General features: G+C 37.5%; 3 protein-coding genes across 3 annotated transcripts; 1 reads left to right on the forward strand and 2 right to left on the reverse strand.

The window, feature by feature from the left end:
- Positions 1 to 1661: 1661 nt before the first annotated feature.
- Positions 1662 to 15804, forward strand: LOC130715242 (uncharacterized). The gene is made up of 22 exons (XM_057565320.1): positions 1662 to 2842; positions 3449 to 3564; positions 3727 to 3935; positions 4391 to 4510; positions 4956 to 5087; positions 5175 to 5300; positions 10106 to 10161; positions 10262 to 10364; positions 10456 to 10573; positions 10682 to 10891; positions 10991 to 11321; positions 12066 to 12159; positions 12382 to 12490; positions 12693 to 12964; positions 13069 to 13196; positions 13330 to 13564; positions 13669 to 13857; positions 13956 to 14245; positions 14321 to 14501; positions 14598 to 14840; positions 15182 to 15267; positions 15383 to 15804. The coding sequence occupies exons 1-22, from the start codon at positions 2007 to 2009 to the stop codon at positions 15528 to 15530; spliced, it is 4332 nt and encodes a 1443-aa protein (XP_057421303.1). The 5' UTR covers positions 1662 to 2006; the 3' UTR covers positions 15531 to 15804.
- Positions 15805 to 16632: 828 nt separating this feature from the next.
- On the reverse strand, positions 16633 to 18274 carry LOC130715831 (AP-4 complex subunit sigma). Its single transcript, XM_057565957.1, has 4 exons — positions 18074 to 18274; positions 17451 to 17537; positions 17067 to 17135; positions 16633 to 16904 (listed from the first exon to the last, which is right to left on the reverse strand). Exons 1-4 carry the CDS (start codon positions 18212 to 18214, stop codon positions 16770 to 16772), a joined length of 432 nt encoding a protein of 143 aa, XP_057421940.1. The 5' UTR covers positions 18215 to 18274; the 3' UTR covers positions 16633 to 16769.
- A 1125-nt stretch (positions 18275 to 19399) lies between these two features.
- On the reverse strand, positions 19400 to 24358 carry LOC130716295 (ATP-dependent 6-phosphofructokinase 3-like). The gene is made up of 13 exons (XM_057566501.1): positions 23947 to 24358; positions 23807 to 23853; positions 23536 to 23575; positions 23311 to 23373; positions 22981 to 23118; positions 22433 to 22591; positions 22292 to 22345; positions 22057 to 22125; positions 21802 to 21931; positions 20978 to 21243; positions 20407 to 20455; positions 20165 to 20319; positions 19400 to 19776 (listed from the first exon to the last, which is right to left on the reverse strand). Exons 1-13 carry the CDS (start codon positions 24046 to 24048, stop codon positions 19636 to 19638), a joined length of 1413 nt encoding a protein of 470 aa, XP_057422484.1. The 5' UTR covers positions 24049 to 24358; the 3' UTR covers positions 19400 to 19635.
- Positions 24359 to 24548: the final 190 nt, after the last annotated feature.

A 24548-nucleotide genomic window follows, 5' to 3' on the forward strand; every position in this document is an offset into this window, starting at 1 on the left:
AATCCTCTGCGATTTAATTTTTAACAGCATGCGATTTTAACCATTGAATATTACATGCTTTAGAACTACTTAAATAACATAAATAAAATGATCAATGCTCTCACCATTGAATTGAATTGTAGGAGCATGTAGTTTAGTTTGAGGTTTAACTCTATAGGATCATGATCCAAATTAATAGTATGTTGGATATGCATAACAAAATAGTGCTTTAAAATGACTAGTCCAATGACTAAGGGTTATTTGAGTTAGATTAATGACCTAAATCTTGTTTACTTATCATTTAAATTAGTTTTTTTACCCTATAATACATCTAATTATTGTTTTTCATTCTTGATTTTTTTTTTCATCCTTCCAAAACTACGATTTTAATTTTTAGTCATGGCTAAATGCTACTAGTAAATTGTCCATCTAAGTTAAACGGTAATCCTAGTCAATCTTTTTTAACTTTTAACAACAAAAAAATAGATTAATTAATGAACAAGCATGAGAATACCAAACAAACTATGAAGGCCATAAAAGAAAAGCTCATAAACCACCCACACTATGAAGCCACTAACCAACAGCCCTAACAAAGCACAGAACAAAGGCCACATAGGAGACCACAATCACATTGGTACAAAAACTCCAAGAAAAACACCACAACCACACTCCTAGTCAACCTTACCTATGTCATTCATTGCCTACATTTTTTTACCTCAGCATGACATGTTAGCTTACATGTGCCATTCCTCTCTTTCCCACCCTTCCCACCCATATATGTCATACGTACCCTCTTCCCCCGCCCCTCCTTCCTCCATCCCACACACCTCCCCCCACACAAGTGGTATCGACCTCGTGCTAGGGATGTATGAGTACTATACTCTATAATGTTTGTATTTTTTTCCACTTACATGTCTTACTTTTTGTTTTTGCCATGATGTAATGTCTTAGCCTTTGATCCTTTTGTACAAAAAATAGAACACACAAATCCATCCACTTCATTTTGTCCAAAAAGTAAAACACAACAACAATCTTTGATTTTGACCAACTCCTTTCAGGTATAATAAATCTCTACACACACAAATCCATAACAATGAACTTCATTTTATCTAATTTCTATTTTGCTTTAAAAATATTTTATATAATTATTTCTTATAGTATTATTTAGTCATCAAACTTATAAATCTCAAAATACATCATCTCATACACTACAATACTTTTGTCAACATGAGTTGACACACCTAATCGCCAGAACCCAAGTTTGAGCTTTACCCCTAAGGGTGTAGGCTCGAATCCCCTGCAGACATAAATTTCAATTTCAAGTTGGTAGATATTCCTACTACTTTGAGACTTTGTCAGAGATTAACAGTATGTCATTAACACTATGTCCGGTAGGTCAGGAGTGCCACTCCAACCCTACCATTTTTATTACCAAAAAAAGTAACATTAGTGTTTTTCAATCAACTTTGACCGATGACCTATTTTTGTTGGTCCAACAACTTTGATGACCCTAGAAGAGAAACAAAGAACATAATGGGCTGGAGTAATGGATTGGTTTTGGCCATTGAGGGAAAGGAAAGCCCAAATCACCATTTAGTTTTTTGATTCACAGCAAGTGATGACGTGTGAAACAAGTTAAGAGTCAACTAAAGACAACAACAAAAAGAACAACATGCGCACGTGCCAAGCTTGCTACCCCACCACCGCCACCTGTTCCTCTTCCTCCGTTCTCCTTCTCTTTCACTCCCTCCCTCCGCTGTTGCTTTTTCTGCTGAATAACTCCCTCTTTTCTGCAACTTTTTCTCTTCAATCTTCCCAGTTTTCTTCAATTCTTCTCATTCATTCCTCAATTCCAGTTCTCCAAACCCCACCACCAATTTCAATTTTCACACCGCCCCATTTCTCAAAATCGCTTAATTTCACTTTCCCCCTTCAAAACCCTACATGCTTAATTGCTTATACCCTTTTCATTTCACATACACAGTTATAATCTTTCTCTGTGAACGAGTTTGTTTACCTTCTTTTTAATGGCTAACACTCTTCACAAACCCCTTTCCATACTCCTATACTACACAGCTTTTGTTTTTGCTTTTGCTTTTGCTATTGCTTCTGAGTTACCCTTACCCACTCAATTCTCGATCACCGATCATGAATTCGAGTCATTCTACAACGATTACACACCGCCGTCGCCGCCTCCGCCACCGCCGCTACCTCATCCGCCGTCAGTTTCATGCGAAGATGGTCTCAAGGGGGTTGGGTCATTGGACACCACCTGCGATCTCAATTCCAGTTTGCTCTTCGATGGTGATGTTTACATAGAGGGGAACGGAAGCCTCAACGTGCTTCCTGGTGTGAATTTGAGTTGTCCAGTTTTGGGTTGTGTGATTTTCATCAACGTGAGTAGGGAATTCAGTTTGCAAAGTGGTGCTGGGTTGATTGCTGGCACGGTTTATGTGTGGGCGCAGAATGCTAGTTTGTTTGATGGGTCTGTGGTGAATGTGACTGGGTTAGCCGGGGCGCCGCCGCCGCAGACGAGTGGTACGCCGTCAGGGACTCAGGGTGCCGGTGGAGGGCATGGTGGGAGAGGTGCTACTTGTGTGTCAGACAATACAAAGCTTCCTGATGATGTTTGGGGTGGGGATGCGTACTCTTGGTCCTCATTGAATGAGCCTTGGAGCTATGGGAGTAAGGGAGGGACCACTAGTAAAGATGAGAAGTATGGTGGGGAAGGAGGTGGCAGAATTAAGTTTAATGTGACTGACTCCTTACAAGTGTCTGGGGATCTTTTGGCAGATGGAGGTGATGGCGGGATCAAAGGTGGAGGAGGTTCTGGTGGCAGCATTTTTATCTTGGCTCATAGAATGTAAAGTATCTTCCTTTTTGAGTTTCAACGTTGCATTTCTAAATTGAGGTTTATTATCATTTTTTTATCAGTGATTGTGTTATTAGGTTAGTGGTTGTATATTTTGCCTTGATTGTTAGTGTTGTGTAAATTGTGTTGTATGCTGTAAGTAGAATTTTACTGCTTTCTTTTTCTTGTTTATGGCGTTAAATGTATGTATGTTTGCTGACCAACAAAGTGTTGGTCTAGTCGTAGGCAAGCTGAATCCCATAAGGGTGAGGATGCGAGTTTGAACCCCGGGAATGGATCTGCCACCTATCCGAACGGGATTAGTCTTGCCCTCTCAAACGGGGTAGGGACACCCGGGTCAAAGACAAAAAAAAAACTGTATGTTCGCTGAGCAATTGCTTTGCTTGCAATCAAGTAGTCTCCAATATGCAAATCTAAAGTAGATAATAAAATAATACATCCCTTATGTGAGCTTCAATTGTTCTCCATTTCTATGTGCAATTTCTGATTGATTGGGCTAATAAAGTAGTTCACAATTAATCATGTCCTGTGTGCAATTTCTGATTGATTGGGCTAATAAAGTAGTTCACAATTAATCATGTCCTGTGTTAAGTGCAGGACTGGAACTGGCAGATTTAGTGCTACCGGAGGTAGTGGCTTTGCTGGCGGTGGAGGAGGAAGAATTTCAATTAAGGCCGTTAGCAGACATGACACTACACAATTCTTCATTCATGGTGTGATACAGTTAATATTGTTTTAGAGATGCAATGTTCTTGACCTCTGCCTCACTTTCATTATAACTTTAGAGGGACAAAAAACATCTTCTCATAGCTGACAAGTGACTTGACAAAATTAGTACATTCAAGCTATATAAAAGATTGTTTTATTTCTTGCAGGAGGAGAGAGTCTTGGATGTTCTGGCAATGCTGGTGCTGCAGGCACATATTATGATGCTGTTCCTCGAAGTCTTACTATTTGCAATCGTAACTTGTCTACTCAAACTGATACACTTATCTTAGAGTTTCCTAAGGCACCTCTCTGGACAAATGTGTATATCCAGAATCAGGCCAAGGCATTGTTTCCTTTATATTGGAGCCGTGTTCAGGTGATTGAAATACGGAACTCATTACCCCTTATTGAAATGGAATAATTTATTAATTGCTGGGAAAAAGAAAGAAGATTGTTTTTGAAGAGGAGAGCAAAGTGAGAAGAATAATATAAGTAACACATAAGAAAACTCTTTATAAGCATTCAGAAGATGTCTGATAATTAATTGTCGTTGGAGCTTCAGTGAAGTTTTGAGTTACTTGATTCAAGAGCTACATATAGCCCTTTTTGATTGGCCTATTGTTGTTATAGTTATTTTGTTTGAGAAATATATTTTGAAATAATTACCCAGAACTGATTGACAATAGACAAAGCAAACTATTAAGACTTTTGTTTAGAAGTTTAGGTTACTTCATTTAGAGGACTATATATTGTGGCTTTTCATGTAATCTTTAGTTTCACCATAATTAAGATACGAAGGATTGTTGACATACTATTTTAATTAACTTGCAGGTTGGTGGGCTAATTCGTTTGACATCTGGAGCTTCTTTAAGCTTTGGTCTTGCTCATATTGGTACATCAGAGTTTGAGTTAATGGCAGAAGAACTTCTGATGAGTGACTCTGTGATCAAGGTGAGTAGAACTAGAACGCCTCTTTCGCATGTGCTTGCTTTCATTTCCCGCTAGCTTGGTGTAAACTAATAACTGTAAATAATATGATTATTATTTATTTCTTAGAATAATTGTTATGCTTTTCACTTGAATTCTGTTGCTTTAATATGCTGCTCGCTTCCATATCTTACTAGCTAGGTGTAAATAAATAGCTGTCAATTTTAGGTTTACTATGCATTTCTGGCTCGTTACCATTTTTTATCAGAAACTATATCCTATAAACTGAAACAATTCAAAAGTTCTTGGTATTTTCTTACTTAGGGAGTCATTAATGTTAACTGATGTCCATCTTTACATTATTCCATGGTTTAGTATTTTTATCTTTGTATGAGATGATTATTTTAAAAGATTAATAACATCTTCCCTTTCATGTTCTTTTACCACTTTTTTGTTTTTTTATATTCAGATATATGGAGCTCTTCGTATGTCTGTCAAGATTCACCTGATGTTGAATTCCAAGATGCTTATAGATGCTACTAATGGTGATTTAATTGTTCAAACATCCATATTTGAAGCTAGCAACTTAGTAGTTCTCAAGGTTGTTATCTTTTACATTTGTCTCATCTACCGCAGACCCTTTTTATTGCTTACTAGTAGTTATTCTTAACCATGCCGCGGTGACCAGGATTCATCTGTTATTCATTCTAATGCAAATCTGGGACTTCATGGACAAGGCTTTTTGAATTTGTCTGGACCTGGAAATTTGATTGAAGCGCAACATCTGGTTTTATCATTATTTTTTAGTATCCAAGTAAGTCAAAGTCTGAAATTGTCATGTTGCTGTTCTTATGCTCTGTTTCTTTTAAACTATTTAAATAGCTATTAAATGATGTTCACTTTCTCTATGTTGACATGATATTTGCGCTAACCTGATATGGAACATGAAACAGTCACCTGGTTCACTTTGGCAGAATTTCTTGTTGTAAAGCTTTGGTAATAGTTGAAGTTCCGTGTGTTATGCTGTTTGGTATTTTGAATTTAGGTTGGCTATAACTTATGAATGTTTAAGCAATGGATTAGGGTTAGTAATGGTTTAGGGTTTAGTGATATTTGAAAAGGAGTACAAATTTGGTGGATTGAAGGTTTATGGTGGGATATTTTATACACCAATTTTTAGTTCATAATTTATGAGACCATAGTCGGGGTAGTCGGATGCTGCAAATAGTGACATGTAAAGCTCTGATGTAATGCTTAATAGGTTTAGGCATAATAAGGTAGTGTTTGATAGAGCCAATTCAAGCTTATCTTATAGCATATACATTTATGCAACTGTACGGGTAAGCTTATAAAAATAACTTATGACCCTACCTATAAGTTGTTTTGAGGTTTTTACCATAAGCTACTGATAGGAACCCAATTATTAGGAATAGGCCCAATACTACTAGAGTCCATGAAAGTAAGAGGAAGAGGTGCAATGCACCAAATCATTTCCCTTGAGAGGAGTAACCGCCTGCTGAGGTGGCATGAGCTGTGCAGGAAGAGAGAGAGAGAGATTGGAGATTATATAAGCATGTATTGTGTGAGAGAGAGGTAGGCTTGAATTGGGTTTAGGCTTGGGACTTGGGAGAGAATAGAGGCACTCTCTAATTTGCCTCTGCTGTCTTTTCATTTATTCTTCTATTTGTAACTGCTACACTGATTCTTGGTGATTTCACCAGAATCTCAGTAAATAATACCAGTTTATTTCAGTCTATTTCTTCCATTTTTCTGGGCCCTAACATTGGTATCAGAGCACCGATCTAGGTGCTGTGGTAGCCATTGATTCCAGATGATGTTTCCAGAATTCGATGGTAGATGGGCTTATGGATGGATCATCACAGTGGAGCAACACTGTGAGCTCAAAGGAGTATCTGAAGAGAAGAAATTCTCAGAGGCTGAGAAGGCTTTGACGCGTGATGCTTTCTTTTGGTGGTACCTCTGGAAAAAACGAAATCCGAGAGCAACGTGGTGGGATTTTGTGATTGCTTTGCTGAGAGAATTTGAACCAAACTCGGAAACGTACCTACCAGAACCAATCCAAGAAGCGACAGAGCAGAAGGATGAAGCCAGAAATGCCAAGGAAGCAAACTTGGAAATCAGAAGAAACTGGTGTGCAGAATGGATCCACTCCAATGGCTACGGGGGTGATCAGTGCGAAGTCGTTCCAACGGAGAACGGCGAAACTGCAGCAGAAGAGAAACCGATGGATGCACAACTTCAAATCGGTGACGCTCCTGAGGAATCAAGAAGAGCGGCAGCAGTATTAACAAAGCAGGTAACGTTGGGGAAGACGAATCCAGAAGGGAAGATAGAGCTGATGCTACCGGCGCAAACGGATTGTGGCGCTGCTACAGCGACGCAAACTTTGCCGACGGCAGCGGAGAAGACGGTGGACCAAGCACCGAATGTGCAAACGAGAGCGCTGGTGATTGAGCGACCACCTCCAAAACCGCCGTACTATGGCAGTCATTGTTACATCCGAGACGGAGCCGGCGGAAAGTTCGGAGCTACTACAGCGTTGGTGAAAAACGAGATGGTTAAGCGGCGGCCACCACCTAAGCCACCAGAATCCATGGACAGTGGTGTTTGTCCGGCGGCGCTCACCCCACCGACGGCGGCGTTGGGGTCAGAGAATCAAGCTACACCGGCAACGAGAATGAGAGAGGAGGTAGCAGAAGTCTCTAGACGTCTGAAGGCAAGTGTATGGGCAAAATGGAGACCAAACGAATTGGGTCCTTCTCTCAGCCTAATGGGCCAAGCCCAAGAGGTAAGTGGCTGGCTTAAAACCCAAAAATTATTTACCCAATTTTTACCTGCGGTTGGAAGTAAAGGGAGAAACGTGTTAGTCTTTGGGAATAATACTAGTTTTAAAGCTCTATTTTCTGAAGTGGGACATGTGAAGAAAGCAAACAAGCCACGTGTGGAACTACAAGAAACACACCAGTATTTTCTTCTAACGGGCCTCACTAAAAATTTCATGGGCCCAATAGTTCAGAATCTAGACATGGGTCGGGTCTTTTCTCAGGAACCCAAAGTTTTCAACCAGCCAAGTTGGACCCATGTTACTGGAGGAGTAAACGCTGGATTTGCACAAGGAGAGACCCAAGTTCAAAGGCACCCTGATCTGGGTGCAGGGAGTGCACGCGGTTCTAGTAAAATGTTTTCAGCAGTGTTCAAAAGAAGACAATCTTCGAATATCTTATCCTCAGAAATAATGGGAACTCTAAGCTCCAAGCGATGGGACCCGAGTAGGAGTTTGAAACTTTATCAGGTTCTGGAACATCTGGCACAAGAGCAAACAGGTAGTATATCGAACTGGCTTAGTTCTTCCAATGAATTAGATGCTCAATTTCATAACTTGAGGCACCAAAAGCTTGAGTTCTATACTCTGAAGTGGAGACATGCACAACTAAATTCTTCTGTGAGGGAAATTGAATTCGTTGATAAATGTATGTGGGTAATTCATAAGAATTTCTCATGCACCTTTGGGAAAACCCACCAGAATCTGAAAGTTGTTCATGAAGATATCAGGTCGTCCCAGAAAGAGAATGGGAACTTAATTCTTGTGCTGCTATTGAGAAAACTACTAATCACACTTAGAAGTGTGAAGCTGGGAATTATATTATGGTCTCAACCTGCTGTTCCTAATGCATTTGAGTTAAGAAGGTGGGATTTCAATGATACCAAGATCAATTGGCCAAGGTGGCAATATGAACTGAATTGGATGCATTTCCTTGTCATATACACACATCGGAAGTCAAGCTGTAGATTGCAGTTCTTCCCAATTCCAAGACTTCTAATCTACGGGTCAGCAAGCGTTGCCTCATGTTGGTTCATTGTCTCTGCTGGATTAGAATTTGGATTTCACAACCGGGATTCACAAGTTACTGACTTCAACAAATTAAGGGGAAGACAAGAACATACTGCGTGGCATCAACCTTCTGGGAGCACTTTGAATTCTTGCCACTTTTGTTCACATGGAAGTAGAGGGGTGATTGTTTGTGGTGACTCTACTGCTGGTCGAGTCAAGGACTTGTGGGCTCATTATATGGATAGTCAAAGGGGATACTATTGCATGCTATTTGCATCATGGTTAGAAGGTGAGAAAGTACCTGAATTGCTGAGTAATTTGTTGAAAGCTCAAGATCTACTCAGTGCTCAAGACAAAAAGCTGCAAAGACAACTTGACTTGCTGACTAGAAATTGGCTAAATTCTCTGTCACAACTTCATAAATCAAGATTACTAGCTGTGGAACCCTATCAGGGATTCAAGGTTGATTCTCATGGAAATCTTAAGGAGATATTGAGCATGGGAGTGGAGGAGTATGAGCTGGAGAAGGTTTTGGAAATTCCACAGCAAAACCAATTCTCTTTCCAAGTGGGTAGTAGCAACATTCAAGGTTGGCTGCATTATAATGTTAGGAACTACACTGTCCTGCCAGAGGTTGTGGAAACATCTCTTAGCCCACATAGGCAGAACATACCTCACCTAAGAGATGCAAATGCTGCTGATCCAAATGAACCTCATGCAACAACTTGGTCCACATCTTTTCAACAATGGGATCCAGGTGGTGGATTCTTTGGGGGCAGCAACATACATTCAAGGAGGATTCTCTACATCCATCCTTGAGGACAAGGATGTTTTGAGGGGGGGAGTGATGATAGGAACCCAATTATTAGGAATAGGCCCAATACTACTAGAGTCCATGAAAGTAAGAGGAAGAGGTGCAATGCACCAAATCATTTCCCTTGAGAGGAGTAACCGCCTGCTGAGGTGGCATGAGCTGTGCAGGAAGAGAGAGAGAGAGATTGGAGATTATATAAGCATGTATTGTGTGAGAGAGAGGTAGGCTTGAATTGGGTTTAGGCTTGGGACTTGGGAGAGAATAGAGGCACTCTCTAATTTGCCTCTGCTGTCTTTTCATTTATTCTTCTATTTGTAACTGCTACACTGATTCTTGGTGATTTCACCAGAATCTCAGTAAATAATACCAGTTTATTTCAGTCTATTTCTTCCATTTTTCTGGGCCCTAACAGCTACTCAGGTTAATTTATGAATAAGAACTTATGCCTAACTATTAGTAATTGAGTTTATATTAACAAGTTTCTAAAATAAGCTTAAGAACCGATGCTCATGTGACAAGTGCTTGCTGCCATAAGTGCTGAATTAACTTGTTTACCCGAATACACCCTATGAGATGAATTGTACAAGTTCTAAACAAAATTCTGTTTGCTGTTGGCCTTTCTCTAGTAGAAAGTTCTGATGATTAGTTGAATTAAGTCTCATTATTTTTTTAAAACTGAGTCTACATGTGAGTTAGTTTGATTTTCTTGCCCAGAATAGTCAACTTGTAAATACGAGTTAACGCACAAGTTTGACTATCATGGATCTAGAGGCATGCTCACAGACAAGAACTGACAAAGATAACATATATATTGTCTTATTGTTCCATCTTCCGTGTTTATTATTTTGAGTTGGGATTTTGAAATTTTCAAAATGATATTTTGGCATTTAAACTGTCGAAATGTATTATAGTTTCCCTCTAATTAAATATCCTTCATCTTTGGAATGCATAGGTTGGGTCTGGATCTGTTTTAAGAGGTCCTTTAGCAGCTTCTGGTGAAGATAACGTGTAAGTTTATGCAATGCGTAATAAATAAAAAAGCTTTATCATGCAATTCGGTATTTGGTTTAATACCTTGTTTTTCACTTTTTTGTGTGTAAAATGGTAGAACGGCAGCACAACTCTACTGTGAAGTTGAAAATTGCCCTGTGGAATTGCTTCATCCTCCTGAAGATTGTAACGTGAATTCTTCATTGGCTTTCACACTTCAGGTTTTTCATTATCCCGAGCAAAATTTAAAGCCTTATACTGGTCAAATCTCTTGTATCAAGGATAATAGTTGGTCTTGGGTTGCTATTGCAGATATGTCGGGTTGAAATTGTTACAGTAGAAGGCACCATAACTGGGTCTGTTGTCCACTTTCACTGGATTAGAAGTGTAGATGTCCAAGATTCTGGAGTTATCAGTGTGTCTGGTCTGGGTATTGTCATTGCCTCTAAATACTACGCCCCCTACAAAATTCCATGCATCACTTGGTGGTTGAAGCTTTAGTAATATTCTATTAAATTGTTATTTGGATCATTTGCAGGTTGTACTGGTGGGTTGGGTCGGGGAAGGTATTTTGAAAATGGTATTGGTGGTGGAGGTGGGCATGGAGGATATGGTGGGGATGGATATTACAACGGCAATTTTATTGAGGGTGGTACCGCATATGGGGATACTGATTTACCCTGTGAACTTGGTAGTGGCAGTGGAAATCGTAGCCTGGCTGGTGCAACTGCAGGTGGTGGCATTATTGGTAAGATGAGTTAAAATTTAGTTATGTCAGAACAAAATATTGTTATCATTCTTTGGTGAAAAAAGTGATTTAATATCATCATTATCTTGACTTTTACAGTGATGGGTTCATTGGAGCACTCATTGTCAAGTTTGACTTTGAATGGATCACTAAGAGCCGATGGAGAATCCTTTGGAGAAGACGTGAGAGGGCAGGGTGATAGGATTACTTCAACCATTGGTCCTGGCGGTGGCTCTGGTGGAACTGTTCTTTTGTTTGTTCAGACATTGATTCTCGGTGGCTCTTCTGTAATCTCAACTGCTGGAGGACAAGGGAGTCCTAGTGGTGGTGGGGGTGGAGGTGGAGGAAGGGTTCACTTTCATTGGTCTAATATTCTAGTTGGAGATGAATATGTCCCTTTAGCGAGTGTTCAGGGGAGCATTATTACCGGGTTGGTATATAGCATAGTATACTTACTGTAATATAGTACTCTTGCACTTGTTTTAAGCATCCATTAGTGAAGAATTGTTTGATTGTCCCAGTTCATGAATAATTTGATTCTGAGTTAAAAGCCAATTCATGGAAATTAAATTAAGATTGGGAATGACTTTACTGGTTATTGGATATGATTTGGCTTGGCTTTATGCCTTATGGCTTTTTGGTAAGCTAACAGATCTCTACGACTGGAATCAACTAAAGCTACACTTTGTGGATAAATTGATGTGTACTCTTGAATATGTTACTCAGTAAGAGAATAGAGCCCTTAATGTATTTGTTTCCAAGTACTTGAGTCTTGAATATGTAGCAGATTATTTCCAAGCCCTTTATGCATTGGGTCAGTAATCGTATAATTATGCTGTTATCTGCTGATCTACATTTTCTTCTTAAATTGACTGTAGAGTATATGATTGTGTTCTCATTAACTACAAGCTAGGCTTTGGTGTTTGTCTGCGTCGTCTAGAAGATCAATGTATTTTCAAAAATAAAAGGCCAACTCGAGTTATTTTCTATAAGGAACCTTGACGGTTCGTAACTGACATATATCATTCAGCAGACTCTGAACGTACCTTTCAACTCTTTGTTCTTGGATTGCTTTTTAGATACTGTAAGATGTGTGTGTGATTTTGTGCCTTCATGTATGCATAGCTTACCTCTACCTAGACCATCTTGGTTGATTTTTTGTTTCTGATTTCAGAGGTGGATTTGGTGGAGGTCAGGGTCTTCCTGGAAAAAATGGATCTATCAGTGGAACTGCTTGTCCCAGAGGGCTTTATGGTATCTTTTGTGAGGTAAATGAACAATGGTCCTTCACAATTTTCTGTAACTATTTGTGTAGTTGGAACGGGAGTTAGAAGTTTAGGTGGCTTAACATCATGAACTTCTCTTCTGTGTTCTTTTTCTGTTTCTTGCATTTTTTAGCAATATTATCTGTCAATTCCTGTATTTATAGTTGAGATGAACTTCAGTTTTTTTCTGTATTTGGCTTGATTGCATTTAACTGCCCATTACAGGAATGCCCTGTTGGCACTTATAAAAATGTCAGTGGGTCTGATAGAGCACTTTGTCATGGTTGCCCGCCTCATGAGCTTCCACATCGTGCTGCGTATATTTCTGTTCGAGGTATTTTTAATAACTAAATTTGCTTTCATCTCACCCGAAAGAGTAAATGTAAGTTAACCGTGTATTTGTACACTTAGAAGGTTTCTTCATTGTCTCTCAGCCTTTCAAACCATGGGCTGGTGCAGGTGTAATCTTATTTTAGTATGATAGAATTTATTGCACAATTTTTGTTTGATTAGATTTCACATTTCCTTTGCATAAGGTGGTGTGGCAGAGACTCCTTGTCCATACAAGTGCATATCTGAGAGATATCACATGCCAAACTGTTATACAGCTTTTGAAGAGTTGGTATACACTTTTGGCGGGCCATGGCTTTTTGGTCTTCTTCTCTTAGGTCTCCTTGTCCTGTTTGCTCTAGTTCTCAGCGTTGCACGAATGAAATATGTAGCTGGAGAAGATTCACCAGCTATAGCGCCTGCTCGAAATGACACTCGATTGAACCACTCTTTCCCTTTTCTGGAATCACTGAATGAGGTCCTAACCAACTTACTCCGTGTGAATTTCATGGATACTCACCCCTTTGAAACTTGGTTCAACATTACAGTCAGTTTTAACTTCGTATTCCTGTTATCTTTCAGATTATTGAAACAAATAGAAGTGAGGAATCTCAAAGTCATGTGCATAGGTTGTATTTCCAGGGCCCAAATACATTCAGTGAACCTTGGCATCTACCTCATTATCCCCCAGAGCAAGTGAAAGATATCGTGTATGCCTCTAAAATATAGCAGATCCTCATTTAGTGTCAACATAATTTAGTTATGCACTCTGTTCAAGGTGCTTTTAGTTCATGTTATGCATGAGGTTGATCTTTAAAAATAATATATCACTTTTTATTGCAGATATGAAGATGCCTTCAATAGATTTGTGGATGAGTTTAATAGTTTGGCTACTTATAACTGGTGGGAAGGGTCTATATATAGCATCCTTTGCATCATTGCATATCCCCTTGCTTGGTCATGGCTGCAGAGGTGTCGGAGAATGAAATTGCAGAAACTTCGTGAATTTGTTCGGTCAGAGTATGACCATGCTTGCTTGCGTTCTTGTCGCTCACGAGCCCTTTATGAAGGGATGAAGGTACTTCAGATTCAAGTTTATGAATTTGTTCTCTTACCCTAAGCGTAGCTCACGGCTTAGTGATTTTATTCACCCGTGTAGTGACTTTGTCTGTCACATTACAGGTAGCTGCAACGACTGATCTGATGCTGGGATATCTAGACTTCTTTCTTGGCGGGGATGAGAAAAGACCTGATCTGCCTCCTCGTCTTCACCAAAGATTCCCCATGGCTGTAATTTTTGGAGGAGATGGAAGTTATATGAGTCCTTTCTCTCTTCAAAGTGATAATATTCTTACTAGCATCATGAGTCAGGTTTGCGCATCTGAAAATTTAGCTTTTATGTGAAATGTTAACAAAAACTCCCCTATGTTTATTTTGCTGGCTGATTGTTATTTTTGTTTGCTCTCCAGTCTATTCCACCAACTATATGGTATCGATTAGTGGCTGGTCTTAATGCTCAAGTGCGCGTAGTTCGCCGTGGACATCTAAAAATAACTTTCGGCTCTGTTATCAGCTGGCTCGATATATATGCAAACCCTACGTTGGCTAGATATGGCGTACGTGTTGATCTTGCTTGGTTTCAGCCGACAGCTTCTGGATATTGCCAATTTGGACTGGTAGTACATGCTACTGAGAATGAAAGCAGGTCATCATCATGGGAAGGTTATGATGATCCTAGAATAGCTGGAAAGCAGCCATGGTAATACTAACTATTGTTTTTTTCTTTTAAATTTTATGAATTTAATCTTAACATCCTATGGTTTATTATGTGCAGTCTTCTTAGGAGTCCCGGAAATCCAGCGTGTCACATGACAGGCAATGAACAACTGTTGCTGCCTAGAAGGATACCTGGTGGGATATTGCATCCCAAGAGCCTAAGAACCCTTAAAGAGAAGAAAACTATATTCTATCCCTTTGCTTTTATTATTTATAATACAAAACCTATTGGCCATCAGGTATTAAATCCTTTTCCTTATCAACTTTACTAGATCTAAATTTTAGAAAATCTGGTTTGTCTCCTTGAACCTTTTTTGACTCTTGCATCATTGCAGGATCTAGTTGGGCTGGTTATCTCTATACTACTACTTGGAGATTTTATCTTAGTGTTGCTCACCTTACTTCAGATGTACTCGCTGTCGCTGGTGTACTTCTTCTTAGTTTTATTTATCCTCCCCCTTGGTGTTTTATTTCCATTTCCATCTGGAATCAGTGCTTTGTTTAGTCAAGGACCCCGGAGATCAGCCGGGCTTGCTCGTCTATATGCCTTGTGGAATCTGACATCCCTAGTCAATGTTGTAAGTTGTTCTACAGCTGTGTTTGTTTGGAAATTGATTATAAGCAGTCATTTTTTTGTGCAGTCACTGAATTCAAGGAATCTCGGCCAATAATGAAAATCGGACGGTTTAGATTCTGGGAACATGTTACATGTTTTACATACATTTTATCTCGCTGAAATCGGACCTGTCTGGTCTTCTTGCTACTGCCGAGGTCCCTTAACAGCAGTGACTGCACCAAAAATTGAGTACAGCCAAGCCAAAAAAATTTCTTTTTATTATCTCAAAGCTGTGTCATATAAGCTCCAGCCTCCAATTATATTCCCTTTAACCTTAACAGTGGAATTTGTCTCTTGAAACAGGTAGTTGCCTTATTATGTGGATTTATTCATTATACAGCTCATTCAAATAACAAGCATTCCAACTTTCAACCCTGGAATTTTAGTATGTAAGTAGCTTTTACCATCTACCACAGCAATCATTGTAGAAGATAGTGAAAATTGATACCACATTTATTTGGTGTCATTATTTGACAACTTTAATCATGTCTTTGTGCTATGCAGGGATGAAAGTGAATGGTGGATGCTTCCTTCTGGTTTGGTCCTCTGCAAAATCATTCAAGCACGTCTTGTTGATATTCATGTGGCTAACCAGGAAATACAGGATCCCTCATTGTATAGCAGTGACGCTAACGTCTTCTGGAATTCTTAACTTGTCTTCCCCTTTTGTATATTTATTAAAGTGTAGAGCTTAATTAGGTGGGAGCAGCAGGAGTGATGGTGTAAATTGTATAATGTTAGGGAAAGTTCATTACATGAGGATGTTTGGTGTGAAGTGCGCTGATTACATAATTTGTTTGATGATCATAGGGTACAGGTAATAATGTAAGGGACTTGGCCCTTTTGTAAATGTTGATGGTTCTGTTTGTGCATTGTCTTGCCGCAAGACAAGAGCATATAATGTTAAAAGTTTACATGATTACAAATTGGGAGTAACACTAATGATCATGGATGGATGGTTTCTTAGTTGGAAATTATCAATACTTCTAAATGAAGTCAATTACTCCCCTATTACTATTTATAATTCACTTTTAACTTATCTAAGTCATTTCGTTAACGGATTGGACTTTTTTCATCAAATTTCATTTTCAATTGTTCTTTAAAATGTTGAAATATAAACAAGTAGAAACAAAATGTAATTTTCTATTCATAAAGATTAAGATTAAGATAAGACCAGGATATCTTTGAAGACCATTCAATAAAACTTTCTGAAAAATCAAAGTTAGGTAAGTCAGATATAAGATGATAATAAATAAAATTACAATTACCGATAGAAATTTAATAAATAAAATTGTTTTGTTTTCTAGGTGATACAGACATGAACCAGCTCCAGCTATTTGCGAGCTATCAGGACTCACTTAATCATGCCCAATTTCAAATGAGCAAACAAATTAAATCAAGAACCTATCAAGCCAGACAAGAATACTTCAAATGAGCTTAAGAAGTTGCTGTTGTGTGACTGAGGTCACGGGTTCAAGTCCTAAAACAACAGCTTGTGTAAAACACTTGTGGTCAGACACTTCCCCATAAACCACGCATAGCGAGAGCTTTAATGTCTGGGCTGCCCTTTATTAACATAACCACATGTTACAGCACAACTGATCGAGTAAGTCCCCAATGGCATGAAGATGAGATTTATTGATTATGATGTCAGGAGTATAATTCTCAGATCATGCACCATGAATCTTACCCCCTGCTCTTTTAAAGCACAAGATCAATAAGCAATGCAATTCAATCAGGGAGGAAGGAAAAAATGAAATAAAGTAAGAATTTATATTTTGTTCATAAAGAAAATTGGAGATTAACTGCTGTAGTTATATTCACTTTATTGTACAAAACATGACAGCCAATGATAATATAGAAATTACAGGGAATGCTTCTTTTGTTTCTCCTAAGATGCTTTATCCATCAGCTGAATAGGAGCCAGAATATTTGCTTTGCTTGTCTCCACAATACAACCATTCATGACCATTTCCTCCAACATAAAATGTACCTTTTCTAAATGAAACATGATATCTAGCTCACACTGCAAATTTAAGCACACAATAAATGAAAAATCAATGTTTTGAGGAAGCTAAGTTCAGGGGATGGAAGTAAGAAATGAATAGACATTAGTACAGTAAGGTGGGGTGGCAAATCACTTTTAACAAACATAAAAACTCTACAGACTAAATCATAAAGGCCTTACCACATTGCCAAAGTGTCTATCCATGGTTTCAACCAGGAGATGGATAAATTCCAAAATAGCAAGTTCATTCTGCAAAATTATCCAAAGAAGGTAGAATGAACAACCAAGTAAAAGCAGGTTTTCAGATGATATCATATTTATTTATGAAAAGAGGTACACATGGAAAATTTCATTGAAGCTGCATGTGTGATTAGACTAATAACTTCAAGGTCTATGTTTATAATAGAAAACATCCTCTCTGTTTCACTAGACAAGTAAAGTAATAGTAATTTCTAACTAAGAGGCAGATCACCAAAGCTAGACCATTCCACACATTTATCCAGTATCTAAAATTCACATTATCTGAAGCAACTCAGGATAAGAAATATAGGGGAAATTTTTTACCTCATCCGCATCAACTCCAACCAGGAAAAACAAAGATGCATAGCGCCTATATACAATTTTGTAGTTGCGATGCTCAACAAATGAACACTGCCCATAATAAAAATGCATCAGCTAAGTCCATATACAATCCTTAATCCATATGTTCAGGGATTAATTAGCATATGTTAATATAGGTGAAACAAAGTGAATGAGTCAAATATATCACCCATTGACCTAATATCGTGGGCTACATTAGTTCAATGTTGTTAACGGCGGACTATGAGGGAGAGCCAAAAACCCGCCATATTTGACAAATAATATCCAAACAAAGTTTCCCATTCCATTTAACTCTTCATTAAGCATCTAAATTTTGAGTTGAACAGTGATGATGTTAGAATCAGATAGGTATTGATAGGATCAAATTCAACTAGATCCCTTTCCATTTCATTCAACACTCACAGATATTCAAATTAAAGTTCAGGATTGAAATGTGATGTTAGACCCAAACCCACTAAAAGATTAAGATTTCAAGCTGATACTTGATCTGAAATTAGAATTACCTTCAATAAATTCAATCAAAATTGAAATAAATAAGTAGAAAAGAATGAAACTTGGTTGAGATGGGTAATGAATGAGGGAGTAACCTGGTGCTCATTGCGGGCGAGGCATTTGCGAACGATTTCGCCTTCAAGAGCTCGCCTTTCTTCAATAGTGAGGTATTCGTAGTACTGGGCAAGACGGGTTTGACCTTGCTTGTTCACCATTAATACGAATCGGATCCCCATTTGATTTCACTGCTCTTCCTCTTCTTCTTGCTCTGCACCTAACAGGAACAAGGGTGAAGAAGGTGTTTTTGATTTATACAAGTCGTTTTTGTTTTGTTTAGGAATCAATTTTTCATTATAATAATCAATACAATTTTTTGTAATTAAGATAATATTAGTTATTACACATGTTTAAAAAAATATAATGTTGAATAATTCAATAATTAGTAATAATGTCACAAGTTTTTACACTAAAGAATTATATTAATGTGTTAAAATTTTAGTACACATCCGCTTCTCATTTTTCTTATTTTAGTGTTGTTCTTCGTGACTAATGCAGTTTACCTCTTGTTAAACGTTCTAGTAACAAGTGACAAAATTCATCTTGAAGTTGACCTTCAATTCTTTTAATGCTATTTGGGTTAAGGATACTCCCGCCGAATTGAATTAATTACCTTTTTGAAGGTTGGTGTATTGGACATCTCAATAAACTTATCATGAAAAAGAAAAACTATATTTATATTAGTCTTAACCTTAAAGGGGATTATTTTCTGATGAAGAAAAAAAAAAGGGGGATTGTTGGAGGATGAGAACATCCTTTAAAAAAATTATTCCATTTTTTATAATGTAAATTGTGTAACCTTCTATTAAAGTTAAAATTAAGGATAACAATTAGTGTTATTCCCCTATAAAAAGTTAAGTTACTCACTTTTTTAATGTTTTATTAATTTTTAATGAGATAAATTTTCTTAAACTTCACTTTTTAATGCACGAGTCATGTTTTTTTTTTGTATAAAAGGAAAATACTGAAAAATCAACTCTTAAGAGTTAAAATCTTCCCATAAACAACGAACAACAAAGACATCCACAAGAATAACAAGAAGTTGCAAAATAACATTGGCATATGGTTACTTGAAACATTTTCTTTTCTATAGATTTTTTTTGGGCTCAACTTTCTATAGATATATAATTGCCCATATTAGATTTTGAATTTCTAATGCTTCATTAGTAGTGTGTTTCATTCATATCTCCAACCTCTACAATGAATGTTTGGATACTCATTAGCGTCAGTGTTAATAGATATTAGCACTCATTTCGAGATAAAAAGTGAACGAAATTTCTTATGAATTAAAATGAATGTGTTTTCACGTTAATTAAATTGATATCTAAACGCACACGATTGCACCTTTAGTTGAGTCATGGGTAAGAAACTAAAACTAAAATTAACTTGAGATAAATTACAACTCTTTCACAATGATTAGCATACAAGATAGAAAAAAGAATAATATATAAATTTTCCCCATCTTAGGGAAGTGGAAAGGATAAAAAAAAAACTAGCTCCTAATGATACTACTTACAAGGCAATGACATGTACAGAGAATAGTGATAGATGCTGCTGACTTCTTTTTATTAACAAAATGGTTGCTTGAACAATTCCCATCCTACTCCTTGGATGCTGCTTCTTCTTCCTTCATTTCATTGACATTCTTACCAGTCAAAAAACTGGGCTGATTTGTTGAAGATAGAAGCCTAGCCCACATTCTATCAGTTATCACTACTTTGTTCTGTCCTTCATTGATTCTCTGCATGATAAAACAACCCACATCCGAGACAGTTAAGCAAGACCTGGACTTTGTAAGCTAAATGCAATGCTGCTACAATTTCCTACTTAGGTCCCGTTTGAAAGAACTTGTTTGAACTTATCTTATAGCATAAACGCTGTGTTTGAGAGAGTTTATGTAAATAACTTATGACTTGCTTATAAGCTATTTGGTCATATATGCTTATGAATAAACGCTTAATTAAAATGTTTACTCAAATGCACCCTTAGAAGTTAGAAGTACAAGTTACTTCATCTCATCATGACATAAAAAACTGACCGTGTACTGATGTTTATATATAAACAAATTATTCCCATCTATTATGCAGAAGCAGGAGAACCAAAATATCAAGCATGGCCAATGAACTCACATAAAAGGGTATATACGTTTGTCTTCCATTGACAAGCCCACTCGTAAAGCCAGTATAACCTGCCATTGCTCCATGAACAGCACTTTGAGCAAGAAGTGTGCAGTATACGTTATCAGAAGCGTTGCTTGGAACAGCTCGGATCATATAGGTTGGATCTGTCAGATAAAGAAAGGAGGTAATACTTGAAATTTGAGATGTTCCTGCTTTTCATTATACACTACATAGTTTTCATCTTTACCAACCTATATATTTGAGAGTTATAGCCAGTGTCTTCTTTTTGGCAAAATTTTCCTGCAAGATCAAAGATTCAAAATGCTTAAATATCCTCACAAGTATTCTTCAATTATGAAATAATCTATATATATGGAAAACAAAGCATATTTAGTGATTCTCTAGTTTGTGAGCACTTTTAACATGTCATTCAGTTCGGAAAAATGTTACCATCCAATCAGTGACCATGTGTCCACCACAAGCTGCTTATTAATTGATCCGAGATTTTCATTCACATAGTGCAAATGGAAATCCATTTTTAGTACCGCTTTTCACAAGGTTTCAAGTCAAGATCATCGTAAACCAGAATCAAGCATTTTTAAATTCATCAAAACGGATACTGAAAACTTTCTTTCAAACATGAAAAGTAGTAGGGCAGGGATAGTAGATGATTGTAATGGTAGTCTAAATGGACATGGAATGACAATAAGAAAGCCAAAAAGACAAATCTCATTCTGTATTTAAGAAAGGAATTAAGAGGATAATGCAGTCAAAGATCACACTGAGACAGCCAGCATAAACAGAACAAATAATAATCCACACCTTCAACTTTTGGGATATCCATAGCCCAACATCTTGAAGAAGTTTGTTTCCGGAAGCATCTTGTTTGTCCATGGATTGGATGCTTTGAGAAACAAGATCCTGTCCGGCCCCTTCAGCAATCACAATAACCATGTGGCCATTTTCTTTAAGTCTTTTCTCTGCAAATTCAAAAAGTCCACCTGGACCTTCAAGGAAAAAAAGTGATTCTGGAATCAAACAGCAGTCCACGTCCCTACTAGCAAGAGTAGCATACATTGCAATAAACCCTGTACCATGCATCCAAAATAAAGCATATTAGAAGGAATTTTAGGCTTTATAACTGCATCAAGAAAATAATTGATTAACACAACATTTGGTGGTTTGTATTATCATTAAGTGCATGTTTCAGAATCGATTTTGATCAAAGAGAAACTGATCCAAACATGCTATAATAATTTATGACCGTTAATTGTTATTGCTATGAAGTTAGCTCTCCCTCCCAAATGGCCTTTTACTTTTAGAGACTGTTATATGGAAGAATGATCCACATTCTTCTGAAACCAGATAGCTTTTCTAGATAGTCCTCTTATTATTCCCATATTTTCCAACAAGTGTGGCCTATAGATATCAAAAGGGATTCTTGCTGCCCCTAGCCGATACCATGAGACTAATTGCCATCTTAGTGGGTTTGGATATTCTTCCACAATTAATTCTATAGCCGAAATTAATTCTATGGAGAAGCTCCTGTGAGTATCCTCTGAGTTTCAGAAGCTAATCCAAACATGCTATTGAAAACGATTAAGCTGGAGAAGAGTGGAGGCATTACAAGCAATGAATAAACTTACCACTGTACCGGCCCATCAGCTTGACGACACCAATGCCATTTTCAACACTTTCAGCTTCAACATGAGCTGCATTTATAGCACGTTGAGCCTCCTCAACAGCTGTGTCAAAGCCGAAGGACTTGTCAATAACCTATTAAGCCAGAGACAACAGAAAACAATTTTGCAAGTTTAATATGCTAATTTGCAGTGAGCAATAATTAGATCCAAATGATTTTGAGTTGGAACCAGCAACATGGAAGAGAGAAAAAGATATACCGGAATGTCGTTATCTATGGTTTTAGGAATTCCTACAACTGCAACTTTAAGACCTCGCCTTCTAATTTCCTGTGTGGATAATCAACTTGTACTGTTAATAAATTGCTACCCAGATGAAATCAATTTGCACATCACAAGTATCTACAATGAACTAAGTGTTAAAGAGAAAGTGGAAGCATATTTGTGTTTATAAACCCAAAAAGTCTAGTATTCTCATTGTTAGAAATATCTATACCTCAAAAATCTTACATGCACCCCTCTGAGTTCCATCTCCTCCAATTATATAAACCTGAAATTGACTGAGTTATTATTAGTCTGATATATATATATACAAAGGTGAAATTATATGTTCTGGTAAATAGAAATAAATGCAGACCTGATTGATTCCTCGATCCTGAATACTGTCAACTATCTTAGTGGTGTCATGTCCTCCTCGCGACGAACCAAGGATAGTTCCCCCACGCTTATGTATATCATTCACGCCTTTAGGAGTTAGAGGGATTGTATTGTGAGCATAGAAACCCTTGTATCCACCCTTCACATCACAACAATTTATTTTACAGATAATGAGACTAAAGTTATATCAGATATTTACTCTTGTTTAATATGAGTGAGATCAGAAGCAAGAAAAGTTCAGTGATTCCAAAGTATATAAACACGCAGGATGACAGAAAGCAAGAGTAACATTTTAATCTTCATCATTTGCAGTTAACCAAAAGCTTAAGAAGTTGAGAAGAATGAAAACAAAGGAGTGAAAACCACATTTATGTTTTGTCAGAAGTCAAGCTTGCAACCTCCATTTGAATTTGCCATTGCATTGTCTTTTTTTTATATTCATTTTCTCATCGCTTGTATGAATTATGAAATGGTTGAAAATCAACAAAATTGCAAGTAAAACTCCTTAATAGCACAACATTCACTTACATTGATTCCCAAAACTTTCTTTACGCCATACATATGGTATAAACCACATACTAACTCCCTAATCACGGTGTTGAGGCCAGGGCATAGACCTCCACATGTCACAATAGCAGCCTGAACCTCATCTGATTGGAAATACACCTGAAATTCCAATTTGACACGGTCATGAACATTAATTGAGCACGAGAAGTACCTAGACGAATAATAGCATGTTTGATCTCGCAATTTGCACAAAATGCACGGCATATTTACTCAAAAGCTAAGACTTGACGTGCTTTTAGAGCATTTCACCGTAGAACCAAATATGCTATAAAAACAGATAGTGGAACGTACCCTTTGACGAGGTCCGGCGCGCCGAAAATGCGTCCCTCTTGGACTATCTTTGTTTGCAATAAGCTGTGAGGGAAATAAATTACACAAATTATAGTACTAATACTTCCATGAAAACAGAAGCATTGATGTTGAAGAGACACTTCAAGGTCACCCTTCAAGGTACTTATCAATAATATAATCCAAGAAATTTTATCCCAAAACAATAAGATAAAATAAAATTGCAACCTTTTGAGGGACACTATCATCTGGGTGCACGAAATACTGCCTGGGAAGAAGCCAGCAAAATTCAAATTATGAATAAAACTAGGCGTCAAATGAAAATGAAAAATAAATTACTAGCATGTTTGGACCGGCTTCTCGGTAATAAGAATCAATTCTGAAAACGAGAAACTACCCACATGTGTTTCTCTCTGGCTTCAGAATAAATTGTAGAATTTTTTTCAAACAATAACATGCACTACATAATGAATTTTAAAGAGAAGAACAAAACTGTTACTTGACAACTGAGTAAGCAGCATTGTCTTGCAAAGGATTAGAATATGTCTGCAAAACACCAAGTAACAAAAAAAATCTCAGATTCCTTCAACAACAAAAAAACATGCAAATTATAATTTTGTCCTCAGAATGATGACTTACAGGAAGTTCAGGAATGTAATCTGACAAATGGGGAACATCTTCCAAGACATAACCAGCGGAGCCTCTAACGATTTTAGGCTTTGAAATTGGAGAGGAACCCATCACTCAGTCGCATGCAGAGTTTTGTGTTGTAATGGTGAATTTGTGATGGATTGTGATTAACGGAGGAAGAAGGAGATGGTGGTTTGTGCGTGCGTAAATGTAATGGTGTCGAATTCAACGGTGTAACGAGTGGATTAGATAAGGGATAATTGTATTTATAGTAAAAACAGAGTAGCGGAATGAAGGTTCTGATTTCATTTTTGAATGATATGAAATGAATAGCAAGTTTCTTTAATTTTACGGTTCAAAATACATAACAAGTGGTTGAACACAGGTGGCGGAAAATGGTTTCTACTTGCTTTGACAGAGAGTGGGAGGAAGAAGAAGAAGAAGGAGTAGCATCACGTTTCGACAAGGGGGATAGACATTCTTAATTGAATTAAGGAGTTAAGTCAAAAATTAACATCGTTGAAGTTGATTTAAATCAAAAATATAAAAGTGCTTAGGCAATTTAAGAGCATGGATTCTTGACTACTGCATGTGTTCATGGGACAAGTTTA

This window comes from Lotus japonicus, chromosome 4 (assembly GCF_012489685.1).
Source record: "Lotus japonicus ecotype B-129 chromosome 4, LjGifu_v1.2".
Classification (NCBI taxonomy): Eukaryota; Viridiplantae; Streptophyta; class Magnoliopsida; order Fabales; family Fabaceae; genus Lotus; species Lotus japonicus.

Excerpts from the sequence above, each read along its gene's own strand:
- LOC130715242 (XM_057565320.1), top strand. The coding sequence starts at position 2,007 with ATGGCTAACACTCTTCACAAACCCCTTTCCATACTCCTATACTACACA. Across the intron at positions 10,162-10,261 it reads GCTTCTGGTGAAGATAACGT|AACGGCAGCACAACTCTACT; the intron begins GTAAGTTTATGC and ends GTAAAATGGTAG. Across the intron at positions 12,965-13,068 it reads TTCTGGAATCACTGAATGAG|ATTATTGAAACAAATAGAAG; the intron begins GTCCTAACCAAC and ends GTTATCTTTCAG.
- LOC130715831 (XM_057565957.1), bottom strand. The coding sequence starts at position 18,214 with ATGGGGATCCGATTCGTATTAATGGTGAACAAGCAAGGTCAAACCCGT. Across the intron at positions 17,136-17,450 it reads TTGGAGTTGATGCGGATGAG|AATGAACTTGCTATTTTGGA; the intron begins GTAAAAAATTTC and ends ATAATTTTGCAG. Across the intron at positions 16,905-17,066 it reads ATAGACACTTTGGCAATGTG|TGTGAGCTAGATATCATGTT; the intron begins GTAAGGCCTTTA and ends TTAAATTTGCAG.
- LOC130716295 (XM_057566501.1), bottom strand. The coding sequence starts at position 24,048 with ATGGGTTCCTCTCCAATTTCAAAGCCTAAAATCGTTAGAGGCTCCGCT. Across the intron at positions 23,119-23,310 it reads GCGCCGGACCTCGTCAAAGG|GTGTATTTCCAATCAGATGA; the intron begins GTACGTTCCACT and ends TTGGAATTTCAG. Across the intron at positions 22,592-22,980 it reads AGAAAGTTTTGGGAATCAAT|GGTGGATACAAGGGTTTCTA; the intron begins GTAAGTGAATGT and ends TGTGATGTGAAG.